The following is a 22,560-nucleotide window of genomic DNA, read 5'->3' as shown; positions in this document are numbered from 1 at the left end:
CTGTGTGAAAGTAGTAAAATACTGTCTTAGAATGTCTAGAAGCGTATGTGTGAATTGCAAAATGTCATGATATCTTGAGGCGGTAAGATATAATAATGTTAATTTGGTTTTATTAAATGTTATAAGATAAGCAGTTATGCTACTATGTACACAATAGTGTATGGCAAACGCCGGACCTTCGAAAATTAGTGTGAACCTACTGGCATTCTTTGGACGATTTTACGTATTTGTAATACGTTCCTCATACAGTCATTTAGTTTGTTGTAAGTAATATTACAAAATTTCTGGTATGGATATATTCAGTGTTCTTCTCGTACATGTTTCTAAATACTTTCATAATGTATATTAGTGCTGTTTGTTGTTAGTAAATAATTCGTTGACGAAACCTATATAATCTGAGTGTCTGAATAGGTATTGGAAAGACTTGTTTAAGGGAAAGTAATCCGTAACATTTATACAACTGTTCTTTACAAGTCATTAACAAAAGCAACAATAAACGGTAAAAACTTTTGATTAAGATTGGTGTCAACAGCTGAAGAACAACGGTATTGCATGGAGCAATCATGTTCTGACTTCTGATCATATTGTAAGACAATATCTTAGAGAAATAACATGGCGGAAATTATCTGTTGTAGTAATGTCTTTGATGCGTACGTATATATTATCAAGGTACTGGTCAATAGGAGTTCGGGGCTGGGTGTTTGGCGAAGGAGGAAGGCCGACGGCAGTGTGTTATATGTAGTAAGGCGTTTTGTTCTCTCTGAAGGTACTGATCAAATGCTAATGAGGATATGTGAGTAATATGTAATATACTATTCTTGATTTAAGCAGTAATGAGAACTGAAATGCAGCGTTCTGTTGAACTGTAGCTCTATGAACGGCGAGCGTAATCAATTCTACTGAGTGGCCGATTTATTGAAAGACATTTACGTGGAGAGAAGTGAAAGGCACGATGGACAGGCGAAAATTATCGTAAGTCTTAATTTTTGTTATGGTCTGATCGATTTTCTTTTTATTTTACCTAATAAATGTCATAATGGTTGACAGTTGCCTATAGTGTTATGCCGATGTATGACGCTCACAATAAAATTAAGTTCTGGCTGCATCTTTCAGCGCGTATCAGAAGTAGTATAGTGTTTAAGAGACTTGTAAAACGTGCTTTAAATTGTGCTAAGAGCATGATGCATGATAACGCGCTGCTCTTATCCTTGTTTTAAACTGACAAAAGTTCGTTTTACACTTGTTTCAATGTGTCGCTCGTTTTAATGAAAAGTTGTTTTACTGTAAAATTTACGAATTTTTAATTCAAGTTGTAATTTTTTATTACAAACATTACGATCGAAAAATTTTATCAGTCTCAATAAAAAGCATATAGTGCTTTCATCAATATGATAGGTAAAAGTTTGTGTGTTTTCTTTTTAAATAATTGAAATATGGCCACAGATGTCTTGTTGAATGAAAAGAGGGAGATGCTTTGCCTTGCACTGTTACAATACTAAGAACGAGGGTGCTTTATTTTTGTGAAGCCTGGTTATGTTAGAAATTTTGTCACTCATGGAAACCAAAATGTAGTAGTACTCATTAAGCTTGAAGATTGGTTAGTTGATTGAATGCAAGCTCCAATTGCATTTTGAATTTGACAAACAAGAAGGAAAAATCTCGAGACATCATGTCACACACGTAGTTGCTCCTGGAGGGGGGGATGGAATTGAAAATACCCTTCAAATTCAAGTTTTGTGGTATTGGTAGAGTCAACTGGAATGCAAAGGCCAAGCACAAATGACAAAAAGCCAGTTGTAGAATTTACAGCAATTTCAAAATATTTGTACAAGAGCTGTTTTGGATTCAGCAATAATAACATAAAGAGATTAATAAATCATGTTTGGAAATGAAGTAATGTTCCTCTGGAAATCCTGTTCCTCACCACTGTCACACACACTATCTGCCAGTTTAACACTACTGCATTTACCGTGAAATCTATCTGTAGTGATGATTTTGATAGGTGTCTGTGGAATGCAAGCCCCTGCTTCATCTCATCTTGGGTCTTTTTTTAAAAATAAAAAAAAAAAATAAATAAAAAAAACATTGATGTGGTGCATTTTAATAGTCAGAAATGGCAACTTCTGCCAAGGAAGCAATTGCCTAGACAATAAATCATATAACAGGTGCCATCATATGTCACCAGAAACATGCATTAAAACACACGTGTAATTCTTGTGATAAACAGGCAATGTCAGATGGAAAGCTTCAGAATAGTATCAGTTATGCCAACAATTACTTAACTACCAGCAAGCTTACTACACTGTTAAAAAGAATTAGGGGAACATGGGTATCATCTGATTTGTTAAATATATTTTGAGACAGGCTGTACATGTCTTATTACATGGATTGAGATCTTTGCTTTCAGTGTAGCCAATGATTAAAATAACTCACCATCTGTTGGTTGTGTTATGTATTAGTGTCAGGTGGCCCCTCAGAAGGGAGTGACTACAGTGCCCCAAATGTTTTCTATTGAGGTACACAGATGTCATTTGTCATTGGTGGATGTTGTCTTCAACCAAGCACATGCAATGCAACATCTTAGTGCAGTGTAAGTTGGCATGATGATCTGTTTGATGAAGAAAGGATGTGTCGCTTCAGATGACAATGCCTCTCTGTGTGTCACCCGTCGGTTGTCGACATGCTACAGAGAGGTCAGTACACAAGGCGGGTTGAAAAAGGTCATCGATACATTACAATTTCCCATGAGACTGATATTGGACCATCCCTGCATTGCAGCATTGTATGGATACTGCCAGAGCACTGAAAGATTATCTCATAAGGGCCACTGGAGCTGCTGTGTTCTATCGGATTGTAATGAACAGGCTATGGGAAAGGACTTTGAGATACAGGCGTCCTATTCAGAGTACCCCACTTGATTCGACATCTTGCAGCTCCCCTTCAGTTCTGCTGTTCCCATGTCAACACGTTTTGCCAGTGAAGAAGCTGATAGTTATTTGTAGGCAAGTGTTGGTATCCTCTGAAGCAAGGTAGGGGCCATTTCGTGTGCAGCACCTATGGTGAGCAGTACCTGCCAAATGTTCTAGAGGAAATCAACAGTTTTCCAAGGTTTTATGATGTGGGGGAGACTTCGTTGTTCATAACCTTATGGATCGTGTCATTGTCCATGGTCATCTTACTGCCAGGCAGTACACTGAACAGATTCTGTTGGGCTATATGGAGGCTGCTGCTTACAGTGGTGGCCCTGAATTTCTTCTAATGTCAGGGCTTATGTGGCAGGCATCAGCAGCGATGTCAAGTGAAGCCAGGACGTTGAAGTAATGGAGTGGTTGGCAGTGAGTTCTGACCTAAACAACATTGTCCATATGTGGGACTTGTTTGGCGGATTTTTCGTGGTCGTCCTGTTCCACCACACTCTCTCAAAGAACTCTAATGGGCTCTCATTAAAGAACGGGTGATGATGTTTGGATTTATGGGGCGCTCAACTGTGTGGTCACTACTACCCAGAAGAATGAAAGTGGATACCACAGGATAACCTTCATAGGCTTACAAGGAGCATGTCAGATAAATGTCTGGCAGTGATTAATGCTCACCTATTGAAGCCTTCAAAGTCCAATGAAAAACACCCAGGATGATGGGATGAATGATTGTTTCCACTTTGTTTTCGAGACCTGTCACACATTTAAGTTCTTTTTATGCAAATGATTGAGAATGTAATGGTTTATTGTGTATTTAATTTTTGAAAGGTAAAAGTGTAATTTGGTAACATACCCAGTTATCAATTATTGTTTAGTGGAGTATGGCAGATGCCCAAAATCATGCACAAAGCTGTTAACACGTTGACTTCTGCACATGTAGTGATGGATGTTTCATTGCCAGGCAACGACTTAAGGCGTGAAGCTTTGCTGCAGCTGGTGTGTTAAATATCCAGAACTGACAGAGCCTGTAGAGAGTGCCAAGTTACAATATTGTATTAAATAGTTTATCTATCTGAAGCAGTATGCTGCTGTGGCCATTTCCAGTATTGAGGATAAAGGTGGTACAAGAAACGCAGGAATAGCAGTCTTGGTGTAAACAATGTTATCTTTGGGGTCGTGTTGATCTTAGAATAAATCAAGAGTTGGGGGTTTGAGCCTAACTCCACACCCTAAGATATATTATAAATTTTCTGTCACTTATTGTTGCTTTCACCTCTCGTGATGCTTTTTATATGTGGTGGGGAATGTGGCTGTATGAGTTTAATATTTTTTCCATAATCAGAGGTGTACTACCTGCCGTAATACATTAAGTACACAGATGTGAAGGGCTAACCAACCATGAAACCAATGTTTACATCACTTTACTTTCGTTACACTATTTTCTACTATAAATGATACTGTTATGTTAGTGTGTGATGATAACAGCAATGAAAAGGAAAAGGCTTGCCATTGCTTTGCTAGTCACATTGTAAATGAGGAGAATGATGAGATGATCGCTCATCATACAATTACATATGGTAGTCTCTTTTTCGAAATTTGGATGTTTAGATGTACATGCACTTGTTTATTCTCTGCTACAGGTGGAGCAGATTTTGTACCTTAGCAACAAAAATGTTTTCAGCATGACTTGCACAACTACTGCTGTAAAGTCGGAGCAATCTTCCATGTGATTATAATTCTGAAGCATTGATAGATGTGCTTAGCAAGAAAGCTGTTCCTATTGCACCTCAGAGTATGGCTTGCAGGCCGAATAATAATAATAATAATAATAATAATAATAATAATAATAATAATAATAATAATAATAATAATAATAATGTGCCATAGTCACACTTTTGATTTTTTTTTTTTTTAAAACTCTGTTGGTTCATCTGCATAACTTGTTGGACTGGCACCAACAGAAGTGTGTCTTAATTTCACTTCAATTGAGAATATAATAGTGAACCTCTGTAAGAGGTATGTACTACATGTCATTGCGTAAGTGATTTTACTTTCACAGACAGTTCTTCATTTTTTAAGTGACTGGTCATGGAGATTAAGTGACTGATTATGGTCTTTTATCACACAATCGCAAAAGTATTTCAGTGCTATAACTGGTTTTGATCAATCTGTCTTAGTAGACTGACTAAAAGCACTTTGCGTTGTCCCCATACCTTGTTTTGTGTTGACAAAACAAAGGGAACTTTGTCAGCACTTGCAGTATAACCATTTAGTCTGATGGAGATAATTGGCTGATATAAATCCATTATATCATTATCAAATGTTTTTTTGATTGTGTTGTAAAAAATAAGATAACACTGTCTGCTACGTCAGGCCCAGAGTGCTGCTCACAGAATGTGAAGATTGAAATTAATTCTTCATTAAGCAGTGTTTGTCTGTGAGGTAATGTACTTTTGAATTATCGTTTCATTCTGGACATTTGATAATTTTGATTGGTCTCAAGCCCAATACTTTATTCAGCTAAATTTTGTTTGGGTTTGGGAAGACGAGGCTGACTTGATGGGTGCTCATTTATTCATAAGTATTATTCTGTTTACTGCCAAGCAAAATATGATTGTCAAACTCAAATTAGTCACTCCACTCTCTTTCCTCATTATTTTAAACTGATTAAGATTAATTCAGTTGTGGCAGGTAACAAAATACCTGCTATACAATACTGATCCCTAAAGTAAGAGATACGTGAACTAAGTTGTGATAAATTTGTTGTAAAGTTTTGCAAACAAATTTTTCTCTCACACTAAGTGTCGTGAGAAGTGGTAAATCTTCAGATTTTACCACCACCACCACCACCATGAAATAGCTTTGAATTCTAAAGTAAATAAAATGATCTCGAATCATATCTGTCTAACTGTGCTATATCTCACTGCCTTCCGCATATTGGACTAGGTGGGCTGAAGAAGGCTAATATTGGACAATTTTCCTGCAAATCCTAATATTTTTCTTCTTCATCACAATGTAATTGAGAGTTACATATAAAAGCAACAGAGCTCCTTATGTTGATTTTCATACTACCCATTCTTATATGGTGACTACTTAAACTGGCCATTAATGCAGGCATTTCATTTAGGTTTCCTATGTTGGGTATAGTTTGATGTAGTCTAAAGGCTGATCTTAAAGATTTTTCTCGGCATCTGTAAATAAACATGCAGTCTGTTTAGAAGTTGTTGTGTTGACAGCCCCATTACAAAACTGTTGGTGCTGTACATTTATACACACCCATTATCATCATCTAGTGGTCAAGAATTAAGTTGTTATTGGTAAAAATGGAAAATAATTATTGTCAGGTAGCTCACAAAATTGTTGCTGGTAGGTTATTGTTCAGTGTTGAAAGATTTTGTGAGACATGTAGGGCTTTCTATAAATGTATTCAAAGTGGATAACTGATATTGAGCTGGCCAGATACTTGAAAGGCATTGAGTAAAGTGCTAGGGAAATGGTTTGATTGTTCAGTGAACTGGGCGGGAAGATTGAAGGTAAAATAACTGAACAGGAAATGGTGCATCAAGAAATTGTAATGTAAAATATTTTAATTCAGTGATTGAGTTATGTGGACAGACAGTTCTGTTATAATGGTTTCTTCATAAAAATAAGACAGATGGATTTGCAGTTGCATATACACTCATTTTTTGCTGATGTACATTTCAGTTTTTTCTTCTCGGCCCACATCATTTTTGTTTGGGTATGTAATCTGTATCTAATCGTACATTCAATTCACACTTTTGTTAACACTGTACTTTGCACTAAATGCAAACTCCAGTCCAGGACTGTGTGAAATATTTGGAGGTATGTAGGTGTAATTTTTCAGGTGAAAGCAGAGTACGTATGTTGAAAGGTAGTGTGTTCATCTTTTCCGTGCATTTGTTTATCTTCCCATCTCATTGTGTAAAAAGAGGTGCTCAGTTAGGTTCTTCAGTTGATCAGACTAATGCTTATTATGTTAGAAAGCAGCAAAACCACTTTGAGAAGCCTGTGCACAAACTTTTGAGATTCTGACCTCATTAAAGTTTGTTTACTCTTGTAAATTCTGAGAGATCATCTCATATTTGTCACCTTAAATGCAATATTCTTTCTCAGATGCAAATGGAAAAAGTGAGTAAATTGCCTATATCTTCCATTGCAAGACAGTGCGTGCTTATTTAATATAGTTGCATAATGGTCTTTTAAGTTGTAATATTATTTTTTTCTCAAAATTTGTGTGTATTAGCTAAGTTCAAATATTACAGTACATAAAATTTTGAAGTCTCTCTTTACTGTGTTAATAAATATGCCAAGTAGGCAATGTAATGAGAGCTGCAATGGACCTCGTTTGTTTCTTCTCATTTTGGACTTTTATAGGACATCTGGTGATACACTTTATGTAATTTTGGGTCTCCCGAAGACAGCTACAGCAGAAGATGTCAAAAAGACATATAGGAAACTTGCCCTAAAATACCATCCCGATAAGAACCCCAATAACCCAGAAGCTGCTGAACGGGTGAGTTACTTACATTTGTGTCTTTGTTTTTTTTAGAATTAGCCTCTGTTTCAGTTGCTAAGATGTTGGAAACTGTTACTTTATTCCAATCAGCCTATTTTTCTGTTGAGGTTCCCTGGAGACTCTCTTCAGGGAATCGTAAATAAAGGAAAGTTCTAGCACCCCCTCCCCGCAGCTGCAGCAGCAGCAGCAGCAACAACAAAAACAAAAAAAACACACGCACACACGACAGAGTTAGTTATTGTTATTTAGTTTACAGATATCTGGATGTTACAATGTGTTTACTGAGGACAGTAAAAGACAATCCCATTTTCATAATGTTTTTCTTGGATGAAAATACTGTGCAGCAGTTAGTTCTAAGGCTGAGAAACTATGTGTTGAAACCAATCACAGACTGCAATGTACGTACTACTTTTAACATTAAGGTTTTATGCTACAGGAAGCTTTGAGTTGGCGATTTGTTTAGAGCAGATGTAGCAACAGCTCGCAGAGCTGTCTGCAAGGTATCAGCCTACATTGCCTCACTGAAGAAAGAATGCGTCAAAGCGCCTTTGGAAGGAGCGACATGAGGAAAACCCAGTGTGATTTTTATCAAATAACAAGGTGCTGAGGAGTGTGCTCATCTCTCAAATCTCCTGGTGGTGAAAGAGCAGAGAAATTTAGGAATCCTGGGTAGTTTTCATTAAATGTAGTATAAGCAATCTGACTCTAAGCTTAACCAGAGCATATTACACTGTGTACAAAGCACTACATATAACTTTGGGGTGAAATTCTGTGTATGAAGAAATTCCAGTACCAAAAGAAAATTAAACTAACAGGGGTTGCAATGCAGTGAGAGTGGGAATAATTAAGAATGCATTTATATAAAATGGTGACACCTTTTCCTTGTTGGCCATAGCAACTTTTACTTTTTATCTTTTTTTTTTTTTTATTGGCCCTGTATGCATTCCAGGAAACAGTCTGTTTTGTAAGGGGGAGAAGTTTGGAGATCACTCCTTTTCTGTTTACTGTCCTCCTCCTTTACACCACAACTCCTTCTATAATAAATGCTGTGTATCCATGGAATAAGATTAATATCTGCAGTCAAAGTGTGATAATTGGGTCAATATCCGATTTTAGCAGTGTTGCCAAGCATCTTTCATATTAACTTAGATTGACACTGAAACTCCTTTGGTGCATCCATGTTTAGTGGTGTACAACAAGGCTGAGTCCTGAACAGTGTAGTTTCTGAACTAACATCAAAACTTACCTCTGGTTACAGTTTACACAATCTGTCCTTAGTGCTGATTTTCCGTTAGTGTAGTGTGGTGAAGATATGTAGCTCTTGTAATGATTCTTTCAAGTTACATAAATCAAACAGAACATGTGAAGAGTGGAAATGTCAAATGTTCGAAGTGCCATTTTCTGTCACAAAACGCATTTCAGAGCTATTGTTTTCTCAGTACTCTGTGATGTGTCCCTAGGCTTGATCCAAGTGCAAAATTATGGAGAAAAATGTTGCAAACATTCAGTGCTAGATGGTGCATGGTCTTTGTGCCAAGCAGTGTCTCCCCATGCAGGTCAAAGTGCCATGCATCGTCTCCTCTGTGGTTTGAACAGGTAACACACAAGGTTGTGGTGAATGGGAGAATTTTTGGGCTAGGCCAGATTTTGCGTTTACAGAGAAATGAAGAAAGGCAAGCAAGATCTTTATTCTGCAAGATTTACACAAGACTGTTGTCAGCTAAGGCTATGAACCCATTCCATGTAGTTCCAATGCATGCAATTGACTATGATTTTAAAAATGTTGTTGAAACATAGTTGTCAATGCGGGCGTTTAAGGTCTCCAAACGCACTGTGGTCAAAGTCTCTCATGCTTGTTCATCTCAAATAGCTATTGAAGACTCTGCTATGAAGCATAAGAATGGAAAAATTTCAATTTATCTAAGAGGACAGACCTAGACTGATGCAAGCAATACCATACTTCATCTGAAAGAGTGGCCATGTTTCTCAGCTGCAAAACAGAAAGACCTATTGATGATATTGATATTTCTTCCTCAACAGCACAGAGAGAGCTGCAGTAAACTTTGCAACATATGACCCTAAGAATAGAGTTGTGTAACAAACAGAAGTTGTTACTGAGAGATTTTTCCTTCAGCTCAATTTTGTTTTTTCCATGTGAAAAAATTTAAAAATAAGTGATTTTTGTTGACTACAATTCAATTTTAGTTAAAACATTACTGCTGTATTCTGTACTTTTTGTTATCACAAATAAAATGTAATGCCTCAGTATGAATAGCACAAAAAAAAAAAAAAAAAAAAAAAAAAAAAAAAAAGTTTTGGCTCTTGGAACCAGACAGTTCCTTGGCATGGTACCTAGAATGTTCTTAATAAGTTACTTATTTTATAATTTGTCTCATTATCTTTTGTAGTGATGAGGAATCAGAATACCTTACCAATAAGTTATGCAGAAGAAGGGATATAGTTTCTATGATTGCCCTGACAAATGTGAGATTTGGCACTTTCGAAATTTCCATTCTTCAGTTTATCATATTAAACTGATAATGGTTTTCCAAGTGTGTGTGTGTGTGTGTGTGTGTGTGTGTGTGTGTGTGTGTGTGTGTGTGTGTGTGTGTCAGTTTTTCTGTTTCGTGAAACTTTGTCATCATCTAATCTTGAAAGGAAATTTTAAAGGACTTGCGGTGGAAGCTCCATTTGTTGAGTAGATTAGAAAATTGGTTTGAATAAGCTGCTAGGAGCAACAAGTTTTAGATGGAAAGACAAAATTGTAATTGGCTATATCATACTTAGCATTTTTCTGTTTTTTCTAGGAAAGTTTCTTCACCAATTTGTTCAGATTCCATCCCATTTCATTGTTTAATATTATTTTTCCCTTCCTCTCGTGAAAATATTGCCTTCTTACACAGTAATACAATACTTCTAACAACTCTTGTAAGTCTTGGCTTGATGTGTAAGATTGTATGATTTTTGTTTCAGATGCTGGTATCCTAGTTTCTATGGGTTTATTTATGCTTCGTAATTTTTTGTTTGTAGTTAACTGTTGCTATCTGAGTTTACATATTGTCATTTTGTCATTTGGAGATAGTAAGGGGAGCTGCGGACACTAGAAAATGAAGTATCAAGTTGAAAAATCAGAACTTTTCCAACATATTCTTCTGTTTATATTCAGTAGAGTGGCAACAGCAGCAGAGGCACCCAGAAACACTTGCGCCTTGTATGGGAATAATGCCATTGGGCAGTGCATTGCAAGAAAATAGTTTAGTCATTTTGTAGAGGATTGTTTTGGCATTAGTGACTCTCCACGTTCAGGAAGATCTTTGCGGTTTGATGAATATCATGTAAATGCTTTAATACACAATAATTCATGTCATTGTACTCAAGAAGCAGCAAATGTGATGAACTGCTATCATTCCACCATCGTGAGGCACTTGCATACGATGATGAAGGTTCAAAAATCACCTGCATGGTTACCACGTGCTCTAAGCCAGAATCACAAAAATAAATTAGTGGTCATATGTGCATCTCTGCTTGCTCATCATCAATTGGCTCATGAACACCACCAACCATCCCTATCCTGTATTATTACTGGTGATGAGATATGGTGTCTTCATGCTATCATGAGGAAAAGAAAGGAATGGTTTAGCCCAAACAAAGCAGCAACTCCCAAAACATGCTTGCTTCCACAAAAGATAAGGTTACGGTTTGATGGAACAGCAATGGTGTGGTGAGCTACAAATTGCTTTCCTGAGGTGTAACCATAACTGTTTGCATTTATTGTCAATAGCAAAGATGTCTTGCAGGTACAAACAACAACAATAAGGAAGACTGTGTGAAATGATGCTACTCCATAATAATGCCCACCTGCATTGTGCTGTACTGACAGAAATCGCTATACAGGAGTTGGGTTGGGAAGTCATTCTACACCCACTTTATTTGCTTGATTTTGCACCCTCAGATGTTTGCTTTTCCACTCTCTATTGTACAAGCTTCAGTGAATTTCCTTTCTGAATGGAAAATGCACTCTGAACATGGCTGAATGGGTTTTTCGCCCCAAAACCACGTGATTTCTACATTTGCGAAATTGAAAAGTTACACCAACATTGGCAGGCTGTTGTAACTAGTGAAGGAGAATATATTATTGATGACTACACTCTCTTATGTGTATCTGTTGAGTTTAGTAAACTTGCAGAAAAATGCTACAAACTTGTGCACCAACCCAATATTACACCTAAACATTTACATCAAATATGCAGACTGAAAGTTACCCATGTGAAATAAGTCTCACGACGACATGAGCTAATCACTGTCATTTGAAACTGTTGTGATAACATGCTGTAAGCTTTCAAATTGGAATAAAGTAGTTGTTTGGTTGCAAATGATTTTATATTTTTATTCTGATTTATTCACCTAATTGGTAGAAACAGTGCTACTTCAGTGGAGAGCGCTCTCTCTCTCTCTCTCTCTCTCTCTCTCATATATATATATATATATATATATATATATATATATAATGGAAGGAAACATTCCACGTGGGAAAAATTATATATAAAAACAAAGATGAGGTGACTTACCGAACAAAAGCGCTGGCAGGTCGATAGACACACAAACACACACACAAAATTCAAGCTTTCGCAACAAACTGTTGCCTCATCAGGAAAGAGGGAAGGAGAGGGGAAGACGAAAGGAAGTGGGTTTTAAGGGAGAGGGTAAGGAGTCATTCCAATCCCGGGAGCGGAAAGACTTACCTTAGGGGGAAAAAAGGACAGGTATACACTCGCACACACGCACATATCCATCCACACATACAGACACAAGCAGACATATTTAAAGACCCTTTAAATATGTCTGCTTGTGTCTGTATGTGTGGATGGATATGTGCGTGTGTGCGAGTGTATACCTGTCCTTTTTTCCCCCTAAGGTAAGTCTTTCTGCTCCCGGGATTGGAATGACTCCTTACCCTCTCCCTTAAAACCCACTTCCTTTCGTCTTCCCCTCTCCTTCCCTCTTTCCTGATGAGGCAACAGTTTGTTGCGAAAGCTTGAATTTTGTGTGTGTGTTTGTGTGTCTATCGACCTGCCAGCGCTTTTGTTCGGTAAGTCACCTCATCTTTGTTTTTATATATATATATATATATATATATATATATATATATATATATATATATATATATATATATATATATATATATATATATATATATATATATATATATACACACACACACACTCGCTCTAGACTAGTGTGTATGTTAGAGAATGTGCTGCATATTCACGTCACTTGGTGACCATTTCTTCTCTCCAAATGAGTACCTGGAATCCAAAAGATTATTGGTGTGCTCTGGCTAAAAGGAAAGTAATTGACATCACAGATTAGGGTGGGGAGCAAGATCAAATGGAAAAACACTTGTCAATCTCTTTGAAACTCTGAATGTTACTTTTGTTAAAGTTGTTAACTAGTTTTCACCCTGTTCAGAACTTTAAAGAAAGATAGTTAATTCAATTGTCTGCTTCACAAATTCTGCAGCAGATGTATTGCACCAGTAAGAATCAGTTACTAACTAGCATAGTCTTAAGATTTTGGTAGTAGGTGGAATGAGGTGGAGCAATTTCAACAAGGGGCACTTTGAATTCATCGTCGCTGGAACATCTGTTTGATTTGCCAACAAATAAACATAAAGTTCCACTACAGGAGAAAAGCTGAAATGGGTACCTGTCCATGTTATCCATAAGATGATTGATATTCAGTAAATACTATTTTGTGGTGTCCAAAATCAAAGCTGAGTTATTTTTTTCAATAGTGTATTTTAGTCATTTAATATTAAATCAGGTAAATCAGATTTATTGACCCAATTAATTAGGAGACTCTGCTTCTTGATACGCTATAAACTATTTGCAACACTGTTCTAAAAGGAGTAACAGTGCTTTAACATTAATGGCTGTTTACAGGACAAATTTCAATGAAATCTTTATAGGTAGATCTCAACACAGTTGAAATGTTCCTCTAGCCCATCTAAGTAAGTTGTTTTGGCAATCGAGTAGTACTATATTTGAGTTGGCGTAAGTCATTTTGAAAGCTGGTGACAGCACTAAAAATTGCAGTGGCCAAGATGCCCTGTGTCTTAGAACAGCAGCAGATCTATATGGGATGTACTATTCTGCTGTATTTGACAGATTAAAAAAGAGTTCTGCAGTTGATATTGAGTGACAGCAGTTGGGCACCATCATCACCAAATTGTTACCACTCAAAGTATACAAGTCAACAAATTTTCACTGCAGATAAAGAATGTTAGGTTTATGATTCCACTGTTTAAAGTTAAAAATATGAGCTATGGACTGACAAATCACAGATTGCATACAAATATCCAAAACTGGGTAAACTCTAGCATAAAGACTTCTTGGGCTGTAATTAAAATAGCTGGAATTGATGGGGTTTCATGAGCTGATAACAACAGCTCACCTTAGGGCCACCTGGGAACATTAGCTTATCAAGAGCAACAGTTTTTAATAAAGTAAATACAGCAAATTTTTTGGCTTTCATGAACAAGCTATTCATTCAGGTGGTTTCATAGGAGACTGAATATACAGCCTAGATGTAATTGGTTTTTGCTTGCTGAAGTGAACTGCACAATTTGGTACATTGTTCTGTTTATTTAAAAAAAATTGTATCGGTAATTTTGCTGCATTTGCACCTATCATATATTATAAGCCTGTTATATCAATAAAATATGTGTTTATTTCAGTAAAAAAAAATTCTGATATTTTAATGTTGTATAGTACCCAGCCTCTTGTTGAAAAGTGCTCCATGTTAAGGGTACATTTCAACTAAAAGTATGCTTCTACTTAAATGTAAAAATTGTTTGTTTATTACTAAGAATTGTGGTAAAAATTTAAAAGTTCCCCAAAATTCTATTGTCTCTAATAGTGATAATTACAGAAGTATGTTACTTATGAAAAGTTTAAGGTGTTGATCTGTATCCCCTTGTCCTCTACATACCAGTAAACATAAGAAACATATTCTTGCTCAGGGAAAATTACTTGTTTCAGAAACTTTTCTACTTGGGCACAGAAAGAGAAGTTGTAACACACAGGTTAAAACAATATGTAAATGAGTTGGACTTAATGATAAGCTCCAGGAAACAATGCCGGGAATCAATTTTTTTCTTCTTTTTATTGCATATTTTAATAATTTTGATTGTGTGAATATTAAAACTGAATTTTTTGTGTTTAGAGGTCATAACCTCAAGTATACTGACTTATAAGAAATACAAATTTCACAGCAGCAAGAGTGCATAACCTGTCAAGAAAGAGTATTTGGAGACTTTCAAAGAGACTGAGGCACTTCCATTATGTAATTAAAGATTACCTCCAAATGATGGGAATGAAATTAAGATTTTTTTTTTTCCCTTTCACGCACTGTTTATCCTTTCTCTATAGAATCTCACTAGTGATGCGAGGGTTGGTTTCCTGGAAGTGTTTCCTAAGGTTTGTGCATCCTAGTGATAGTGTTGACTGGAACATCTTAGAGTAAAACCACTGAGTAAAAAAAGTCTGATCTCCTCAGATACATGCCTGCTGGTATTTAAGTTCAATTTCAGTATTTACTACTAGTGCTCACTTTGAACCAAATACAGGAGGTGAACTGTTTTAGCCACACAATCTAGGAGAATCTTCAGTTTGTGATACAGCACTTCACACAACTACTTATTCTTAACTGTTTTACTTACATAAAACTTCTCTCTCTCTCTCTCTCTCTCTCTCTCTCTCTCTCTCTCTCTCTCTCTCTCTCTCTCTCCCCCCCTCTCCCCCTCTCCCCCTCTCCCTCCCCCCTCCCCTTCCTCCTCCTCCCCCCCTTCCCTTCCTCCTCCTCCTCCCTTCCATCTCTGCCTCCCCTTCCTCCTCGTCACCCCCCCCTCCCCTCTCTGCCTCCCTGCCCTCCTCGTCACCCCCCCCCTCCCCTCTCTGCCTCCCCGCCCTCCTCGTCACCCCCCCCCTCCCCTCTTTCCCCCATCCCCTACCCTCCCCCAATGTCTTGTATTTAATCATAATAGCCTAGCTGCTTCATTTGTGTTTAATCCAGTCCCTACTACCACCTGTGACAGTAAATAATTTCTATGTAAGAGACGAAGGTGTATCAACGTAGATTCAGTTTGACAGTTACTTTCAAAGTCTCTTACTGCATCAGTGATACTTGTTTATCTGCAAACCCTGTAGATCTCTATTGGAGGCTACTGAGTATGTGCTGTCGAATTTGGCCTTTGCCTTCTCCTATGTTAGTAGAGATGGTGCAGTGTGATGTGAAGTTGCATTTTGGGAAGTTGTTTGTGTAGTGAAACGCCATATGGGTAGGTGATCAGTAATCAACACTGCTAATGTTGTGCGATTTGTTGAGATGAAGTAATGATGAACTCTTCTTCATAAGGTGATGTTGGTGTAGGGTGTAGATGATGAATGAAAGTGATGTTGGTGTAGAAAATGAATGATTTGCATATTTTCTGGTTTCTACTGCAGTGTAAAAATATTATCAGTTAAACAGTTCATTATTGGCATTTATAACATCGTTCATTTAATGTAGCTAGAAATCTTGGATGTACAAACTTTACATCACTGCTGGGATTTATCAGTAACTTGAAAAAAGATTGTTCTCCAGAGTGATTGTAGATGAAAGTGTGAGCGGTAAGATGATGAAAGAACATTTGAAAACATTTATTCTGTCAGTTGCGAATACACATTTGCCAACAAAGTCACTAGTACTGTGTGACTCCTGCCAGAAACATGAACAGGTACTACGGATGTCTAGATGTGTATTTCTTCAGACAGGATAAAATACACTGAAACTGGTATAGGCATGTTTATTCAAGTACAGAGATATATAGACAGGCATAGTACGACTCTGCGGCTGGTAGTGCAGTTGTTCGATTGGTTACTGCTTCTACAATGGCAGGTTATCAAGATTTAAGTGAATTTGAGTGTGGTGTTATAGTCGGCGCATGAGTGGTGGAACACACCACCTCTGAGGTAATAAAGTGAGGATTTTTCTATAAGACCATTGCATGAGTGTACCGTGAAAATCAGGAATCCGGTAAATTATCAAATCTCTGACATAGCTGCGGCCAGAAAGAGATCCTGCAAGAACAAGACTGACGACGACTGAAGAGAATTGTTCAGTGTGACAGAAGTTCAACCCTTCCACAAATTGCTGCATATTTCAATGCTGGGCTTGCAAACCACTCAACGAAACATCATCGATAGGGACTTTTGGAACCGAAGGCCCACTCGTGTACCCTTGATGACTGCTTCACACAGAGCTTTACTCTTTGCCTGGGCTCATGAATACAGACATTGGACTGTTAATGACTGGAAACATGTTGCCTGGTTGGACGAGTCTCATTTCGGATTCCATCGAGCAGATGGACTTGTACGGGTATGGAGACATCATGAGTCCATGGACCCTGTATATCAGTAGGGGACTGTTCAAGCTGGTAGAGGCTCTGTAATGGTGTGGGTGTTTGCAGTTGGAGTGATATGGGACCCCTGATACATGTAGATAACTCTTCCAGATGACACGTACATAAGCATCCTGTCTGGTCACCTTCATCCATTGGTGTCTGTTGTACATTCCGACAGACTTGGACAATTCCAGCAGGATAATGTGACACTCTACATGTCCAGAATTTCTACAGAGTGGCTCCAGGAACACTCTTCTGAGTTGAAACACTTTTGCTGCCCACCAAACTCCCCAGATATGAACATTATTGAACATAGCTGGGATGCCTTGCAACTTACTGTTCAGAAGAGATCTCTACCCCCTAGTACTCTTACGGATTTATGGACGGCCCTGTGGGATTCATGGTGTCAGTTCCCTCCAACACTACTTCAAACAGTAGTAGAGTCCACGTCACATTGTGGCACTTCTGTGTGCTCGTGGGGCTCTACATGATATTAGGCAGGTGTACCAGATTCTTAGGCTCTTCATTAAATATCCCAAGAGAGTAAGGCTTCCTTAAATTACATTCCAGGAACATACAGACAAAATTGTGTGACAGATTATTTATCATGAAAATGCATTCTGCCATATACAAACAATATCTGCAGAAGTACATATACCAATGCTCCGTTATACACAGCAAAATGCTGGCTCTGATATTGGTGAACCTGTGGTCAACTTCACAACTGAAAAGTGCCCTTGTCATGGAGTTCAGCACTGATATTATAGAACGTGCAGCTATGGCATGTGATGAACTTGCTTTTCTTCACTGTGCATTTTGTAGTAATTCACATTACTTTGAGCATTGTATTAAAAGCCCTCGCTTTCATTTATAGTTAAGATATCTGTGTTTTGTGTTTGGTTTCTATAATGACATTTGCAGTGACATGTAGAGCATGTTTGCGGAGGTAAGACACTCACCAGCAGCACATTGAGACATACGTAATGGTCCTGCAACCAAAATTTCATACAGACATGTTTGTTCGAATATAAATACTTTCCTTGTTAGTATTTTGGATAGTATAGTGTGTTGAAAGCACTGGGTAATGTAGCGTGCCTGTTTTGAAAGGTTGACATAAAAGCTTCTTTCCTCCCCCCCCCCCCCCCCACCCCCCCCCCTCCCCGTCATTTCTGTTAAACTCGCGAGAAAATACTTTGTACAAAACATCATGTACAGTTAATTGTAAAGCAGCTTAGAAACAATGAAACATGGTGTAGCTTACTTTATTCTCACAAAGTACGCCTGTGACTTCGAGCAAAATTATGAATTTTTGCTATTGCAGTAGACAATTTTGGTACAGTGTAGAAGAAAAGCTCACACCACTGTTAACGCAGAGGGGCATTTGAAATAGTTCATTAAGACTTACACTCAATCTGGAGTGTGTTGCTGTGGTTATAAACACAGTGCCTCAACACTGAAACAGACAGCAAAAAATTTTGTGCAAATGAGTTCTGATTTATCTTGTAAAATTATCTCTATTTTACAAGCAACTACAGTTCTCCTAATACTCTGCTCAAACAACTGTTTGTTTTGTGACACACTCTTCTTATATTTCAATATGTTGGATATATTACACAGCTTCAAAATTAAAAATAAACTTTCCATTGCCAAGCACTATTATTCACAGGAATGATCTGAAGTTGAAGCTGTGTTGTTGATACACCTCCATGTGGAGTGTTGAAATTTTGTGTCACAAGTGGTTGTAGGAACTGTGATCACCAAAAAGGAGATAACTTGAGATTTCTGCTGTTATTGTAATAGCCATGTCAGGCATTTAAACTGTGCCCTGTGAAGTAGAATTTTCAAACAGCAACCACAGATAACAATATCCTAAATAGTTCTTTCTGCTGTCAAAAATTTGCACTGACAGCACACATTATATTGGTTCGCTATCCTGTTAAAAAAATTACTGATAAGAGTAATCTCAGGCAGTAAGAAAATGTCAGGGAATTAAGCCGCAATTAAAAAAGGAAAAATCCTTGCTTCCAAATTTTTTTTTGGCTTCCCCCCCCCCCCCCCCCCCTCTCTCTGCCAACATATACAAATATACATTGCAAGCCACCATCCACCATACGGTGGAGGGTATCTGTACTAGTCATTCCTTTCTTATTCCATTCACAGATGGAGTGAGGGAAAAATGACTTTCTGTATCCCTCCGTATGAGCCCCTATTTCTTTTTTCTCCTTTTCGCTATCCTCGTGTGAATTTTATGTTGGCAGTAGTAGAATCATTCTGCAGTAGCTGCAAATGTCTGTTCTCTGTATTTCCTCAGTATTGTTTCATGAAAAGAATGTCATCGTCCCTTCAGGGATTCCCATTTGAGTTCACGAAGCATGTACATAACACTCGCGTGTTGATTGAAACTACTGGCAACAAACGTAGCTGGACACTTCCGAATTGCTTAAATATCTTCCTTTAATCCGACCTGGTGGGAATCCCTAACACTCTGACAATAGTCAAGAATGGGTCTCAAAAGTCTTCTAATATGTGGTCCATTTTGTAGATGAGCTACACTTTCCTTAAACCCTCTCAATAAACCAAAATTGACAGATCTTTTCCCTACTGTTGTCCTTACAAGAATGAGACAGAAATTACATATTATAATTCCCTCTGTACAGGTCCAATTTTAGGCCATGTTTATTTTAATGCAATGCCTTTCAAATTGAAATTATTGTTGATCACTGTGATGATTCCTTGGTTTGACAAACAATTCCAGGAGCACAGTGATAATTGGTGGCTAGGAGTGGCCAGGTAGTGGCAATCTAACAGATCTGAAGTTTTCTCTGAACTCATTTGTAGGATGGAAATAGGTTTTTATTGGAACCATGGCCTAAGGTGTCAGTAGAAAATACACTGTCCAGCCACATTAGTGTGACCCCTGTTGGAAGCCTGAACAATCTCCTTTTGTTCTGTGGCCCACGTATACTGTGAGTTATGTGGCACATTGCATTGTACTGCTGGTAGAAGCCACTGTGTCAAGGAAAAAGAAACTGCATGTAGGGATGCGTGTGGTTCCAAGGATAATTGCATACTCGTGTTGATCCATTGTGCCTTCCAGAATGACAAGATCACCCAGGGAATGCCACAGAGATATTCCCCACACTGTAATGCTCCCTCCTCTGGCCAGGACCCTTCCAAATATTGTTGAATAGTGTTTGCTTTTTGTCCTGATGACAGAGCATAAAACATGATTCATTTAAAAGAACCACCTGTAGCTGTATTGGCCTGCAAATTCCAGCCTTAATCACCAATGGACTGCAGCTAGCAGCGGTGTGTGAACCAGGTGCCTGTTGCAGAGGCCCGTACACAGCAACATTCGGTGGATGGTCGATGAAGAGTCACTATTGGCAGCCCATTGGTTCATCTGAGCAGTCAGTTGCTCAATTGTTGCATGTCTCTTCAGCCGTTGTTCACCATTGTCATATATGGCCTGTGGCGCACCACAGTTGCCTCACCACTGGTTTTAGGTAGCAATGTTCTTCATGCACTCTATACTTTAACCATGGTGATACACAAACAGTTTACAATCATAGCCATTTCGCAAATCCTTGCACCCTTGGCCTCTAAGCCAATGATTGTGCCATTTTGGTCGTGTGATAAAGTGCTCAGTTTCTACGTTACAACAATGACTGTATTGTTTTTCCATGTCCCCCAACATGCATTATACACTCTTCACTGCTAGTGCTGCCACCTGCTGTCTGTTAGTGCTTGTTGCATTTTCACATCTAACATAAGTGGTTGTCAAATTAATGTGGTTAGACCGTGTAGTCTCTACCCTGACAGAGTATGGTTTTCTTGTGGAGCCCAAGTTTGTAAATAGAATCCTGCAGGGTCGCTCAGCTTCACTTTTGTTGGTGGCTTGGAATAATAAACATCTAGTATCCATTTAATGTCCATCACAGAGGATTTTGTGGTGTGGTAGGTGCCATGTTAGTAAAAGTCTGACTCTAAGGTCTCTCACACTTGGGGGATTAGTGACTTTTGAAGACTGAGTATGATGATTACTTTGCGTGAAACATAAATGGTTTTTGTGATTCATGTTATTGGAGTAAAATTGCAGCTGCTGTCAGTGTAACACTGTCAGATTCTGTGCCATTACTGCTCCTTATTGTTAGTATTTCTCCCTCTCACTTGTCTCAACCCTAGTAGTGGGTTCAAAAATGGTTCAAATGGCTCTGAGCACTATGGGACTTAACATCTATGGTCACCAGTCCCCTAGAACTTAGAACTACTTAAACCTAACTAACCTAAGGACAGCACACAACACCCAGCCATCACGAGGCAGAGAAAATCCCTGACCCCGCCGGGAATCGAACCCGGGAACCCGGGCGTGTGGGTTCCCTGACATCATTCTGCAACTTTAATTTTTAATTGTTGCTTGATCACATGTGAAACCTGACATTGAACACTAGTGCACTCTTTCTCCCCGATTTCAGTGCTTAAGTGTGTTTTTCTGTAAGTTCTAAATGCAGAAAACATTTCGATTATATACATCAAATTTTGGAATATCCTATTACTGTGACTTGGGGTACAACCCTTCCTGTTCACCTACATCCTCATGACATGGGGTAGCAATGTTCTTCATGCACTCTATACTTTAACCATGGTGATACGCAAACAGTTTACAAACATAGCCATTTCGCAAATCCTTGCACCCTTGGCCGCGCGACCGCAGGTTCGAATCCTGCCTCGGGCATAGGTGTGTGTGATGTCCTTAGGTTAGTTAGTTTTAAGTAGTTCTAAGTTCTAGGGGACTGATGACCTCGGATGTTAAGTCCCATAGTGCTCAAAGCCATTTGAACCATTTTAGAACCCATGATATGCTTTGATTAATCAGTGTTCAGGTTGACTGCTTGGTCCCTGCCTGTAAGTAGGATCGAGTAAGATGCTCAAAAGACCTCGGAAATGGGAGGCAGGGAAGGTGAATCACCACAATATGTAAAAATTAATTGTCTGCAAAAAAATTGAGTTAGATATTCGTGCAATCAAAAAGTAAAATGCTGGGCATCCAAGCACAAATCTTTATAGTTTGTGTGTGTGTGTGTGTGTGTGTGTGTGTGTGTGTGTGTGTGTGTGTGAGCGTGTGTGTGTGAGCGTGTGCGTGTGCGTGCGCCCTTTTTTTTTTTTTTTTTTTTTTTAGGGGCATAATAGTCCATGCAAGTAATTTTTAATTGTCAACTGGAAAGAAAGGACATAGATTTACTTTTTATGTATATTTCCTGACTTCTTTTCTTTAGAAATATGTGATAGCCCCCAGGACACTACTTTGGGTTTCCCACTTCAGGTAAGAGTGGGCTCAGGTCAAATGAAGTGGGGCTGGGGGAAGGGGGAGTTACAAAGAGAGAGAGAGAGAGAGAGAGAGAGAGAGAGAGAAATTTTGCATAAGTGAAACAGTTAAGCAACTGTTCAAAAGGCTTAGTTATCATTGCCCATGAAATAGTGAATAAAAGGAGAGCAAAACAATTGGACAAGTCAGACTCTAATTTCACTACACAGTGCATGGTCACTGCAAATAGCCAGAATTTCTTAGTGCCAGTGTGGTGTAGATTCATTGAGATTATATCTAAAAAGAGTGATCTCCAGCTCTTCAGCAGTTGTGTGAGGTGCTATGTACATGGGTTGAA

The 22,560-nt window shown here is 38.3% G+C and overlaps 1 protein-coding gene across 5 annotated transcripts in view; it reads left to right on the top strand.

Moving 5' to 3' along the window:
- Positions 1-639: 639 nt before the first annotated feature.
- LOC124554873 (dnaJ homolog subfamily C member 5) overlaps positions 640-22,560 on the top strand; it is a 91,562-nt gene continuing 69,641 nt past the window's right edge. For 3 of the 5 annotated variants that reach the window (XM_047128545.1, XM_047128544.1, XM_047128541.1), the window contains exons 1-3: positions 645-766; positions 852-972; positions 7,314-7,452. In XM_047128545.1, the coding sequence (XP_046984501.1) occupies positions 953-972; positions 7,314-7,452 (159 nt within the window). In that variant the 5' untranslated portion in view covers positions 645-766; positions 852-952. Of the gene's footprint in view, positions 767-831; positions 973-7,313; positions 7,453-22,560 lie in introns of all 5 variants that reach the window. The other 2 variants (XM_047128543.1, XM_047128542.1) reach the window with 2 other exon arrangements.

The sequence above is a fragment of the Schistocerca americana genome, chromosome X (genome assembly GCF_021461395.2).
Source record: "Schistocerca americana isolate TAMUIC-IGC-003095 chromosome X, iqSchAmer2.1, whole genome shotgun sequence".
NCBI classification, from domain to species: Eukaryota; Metazoa; Arthropoda; class Insecta; order Orthoptera; family Acrididae; genus Schistocerca; species Schistocerca americana.
This window is presented reverse-complemented; position numbering and strand designations above follow the sequence as displayed.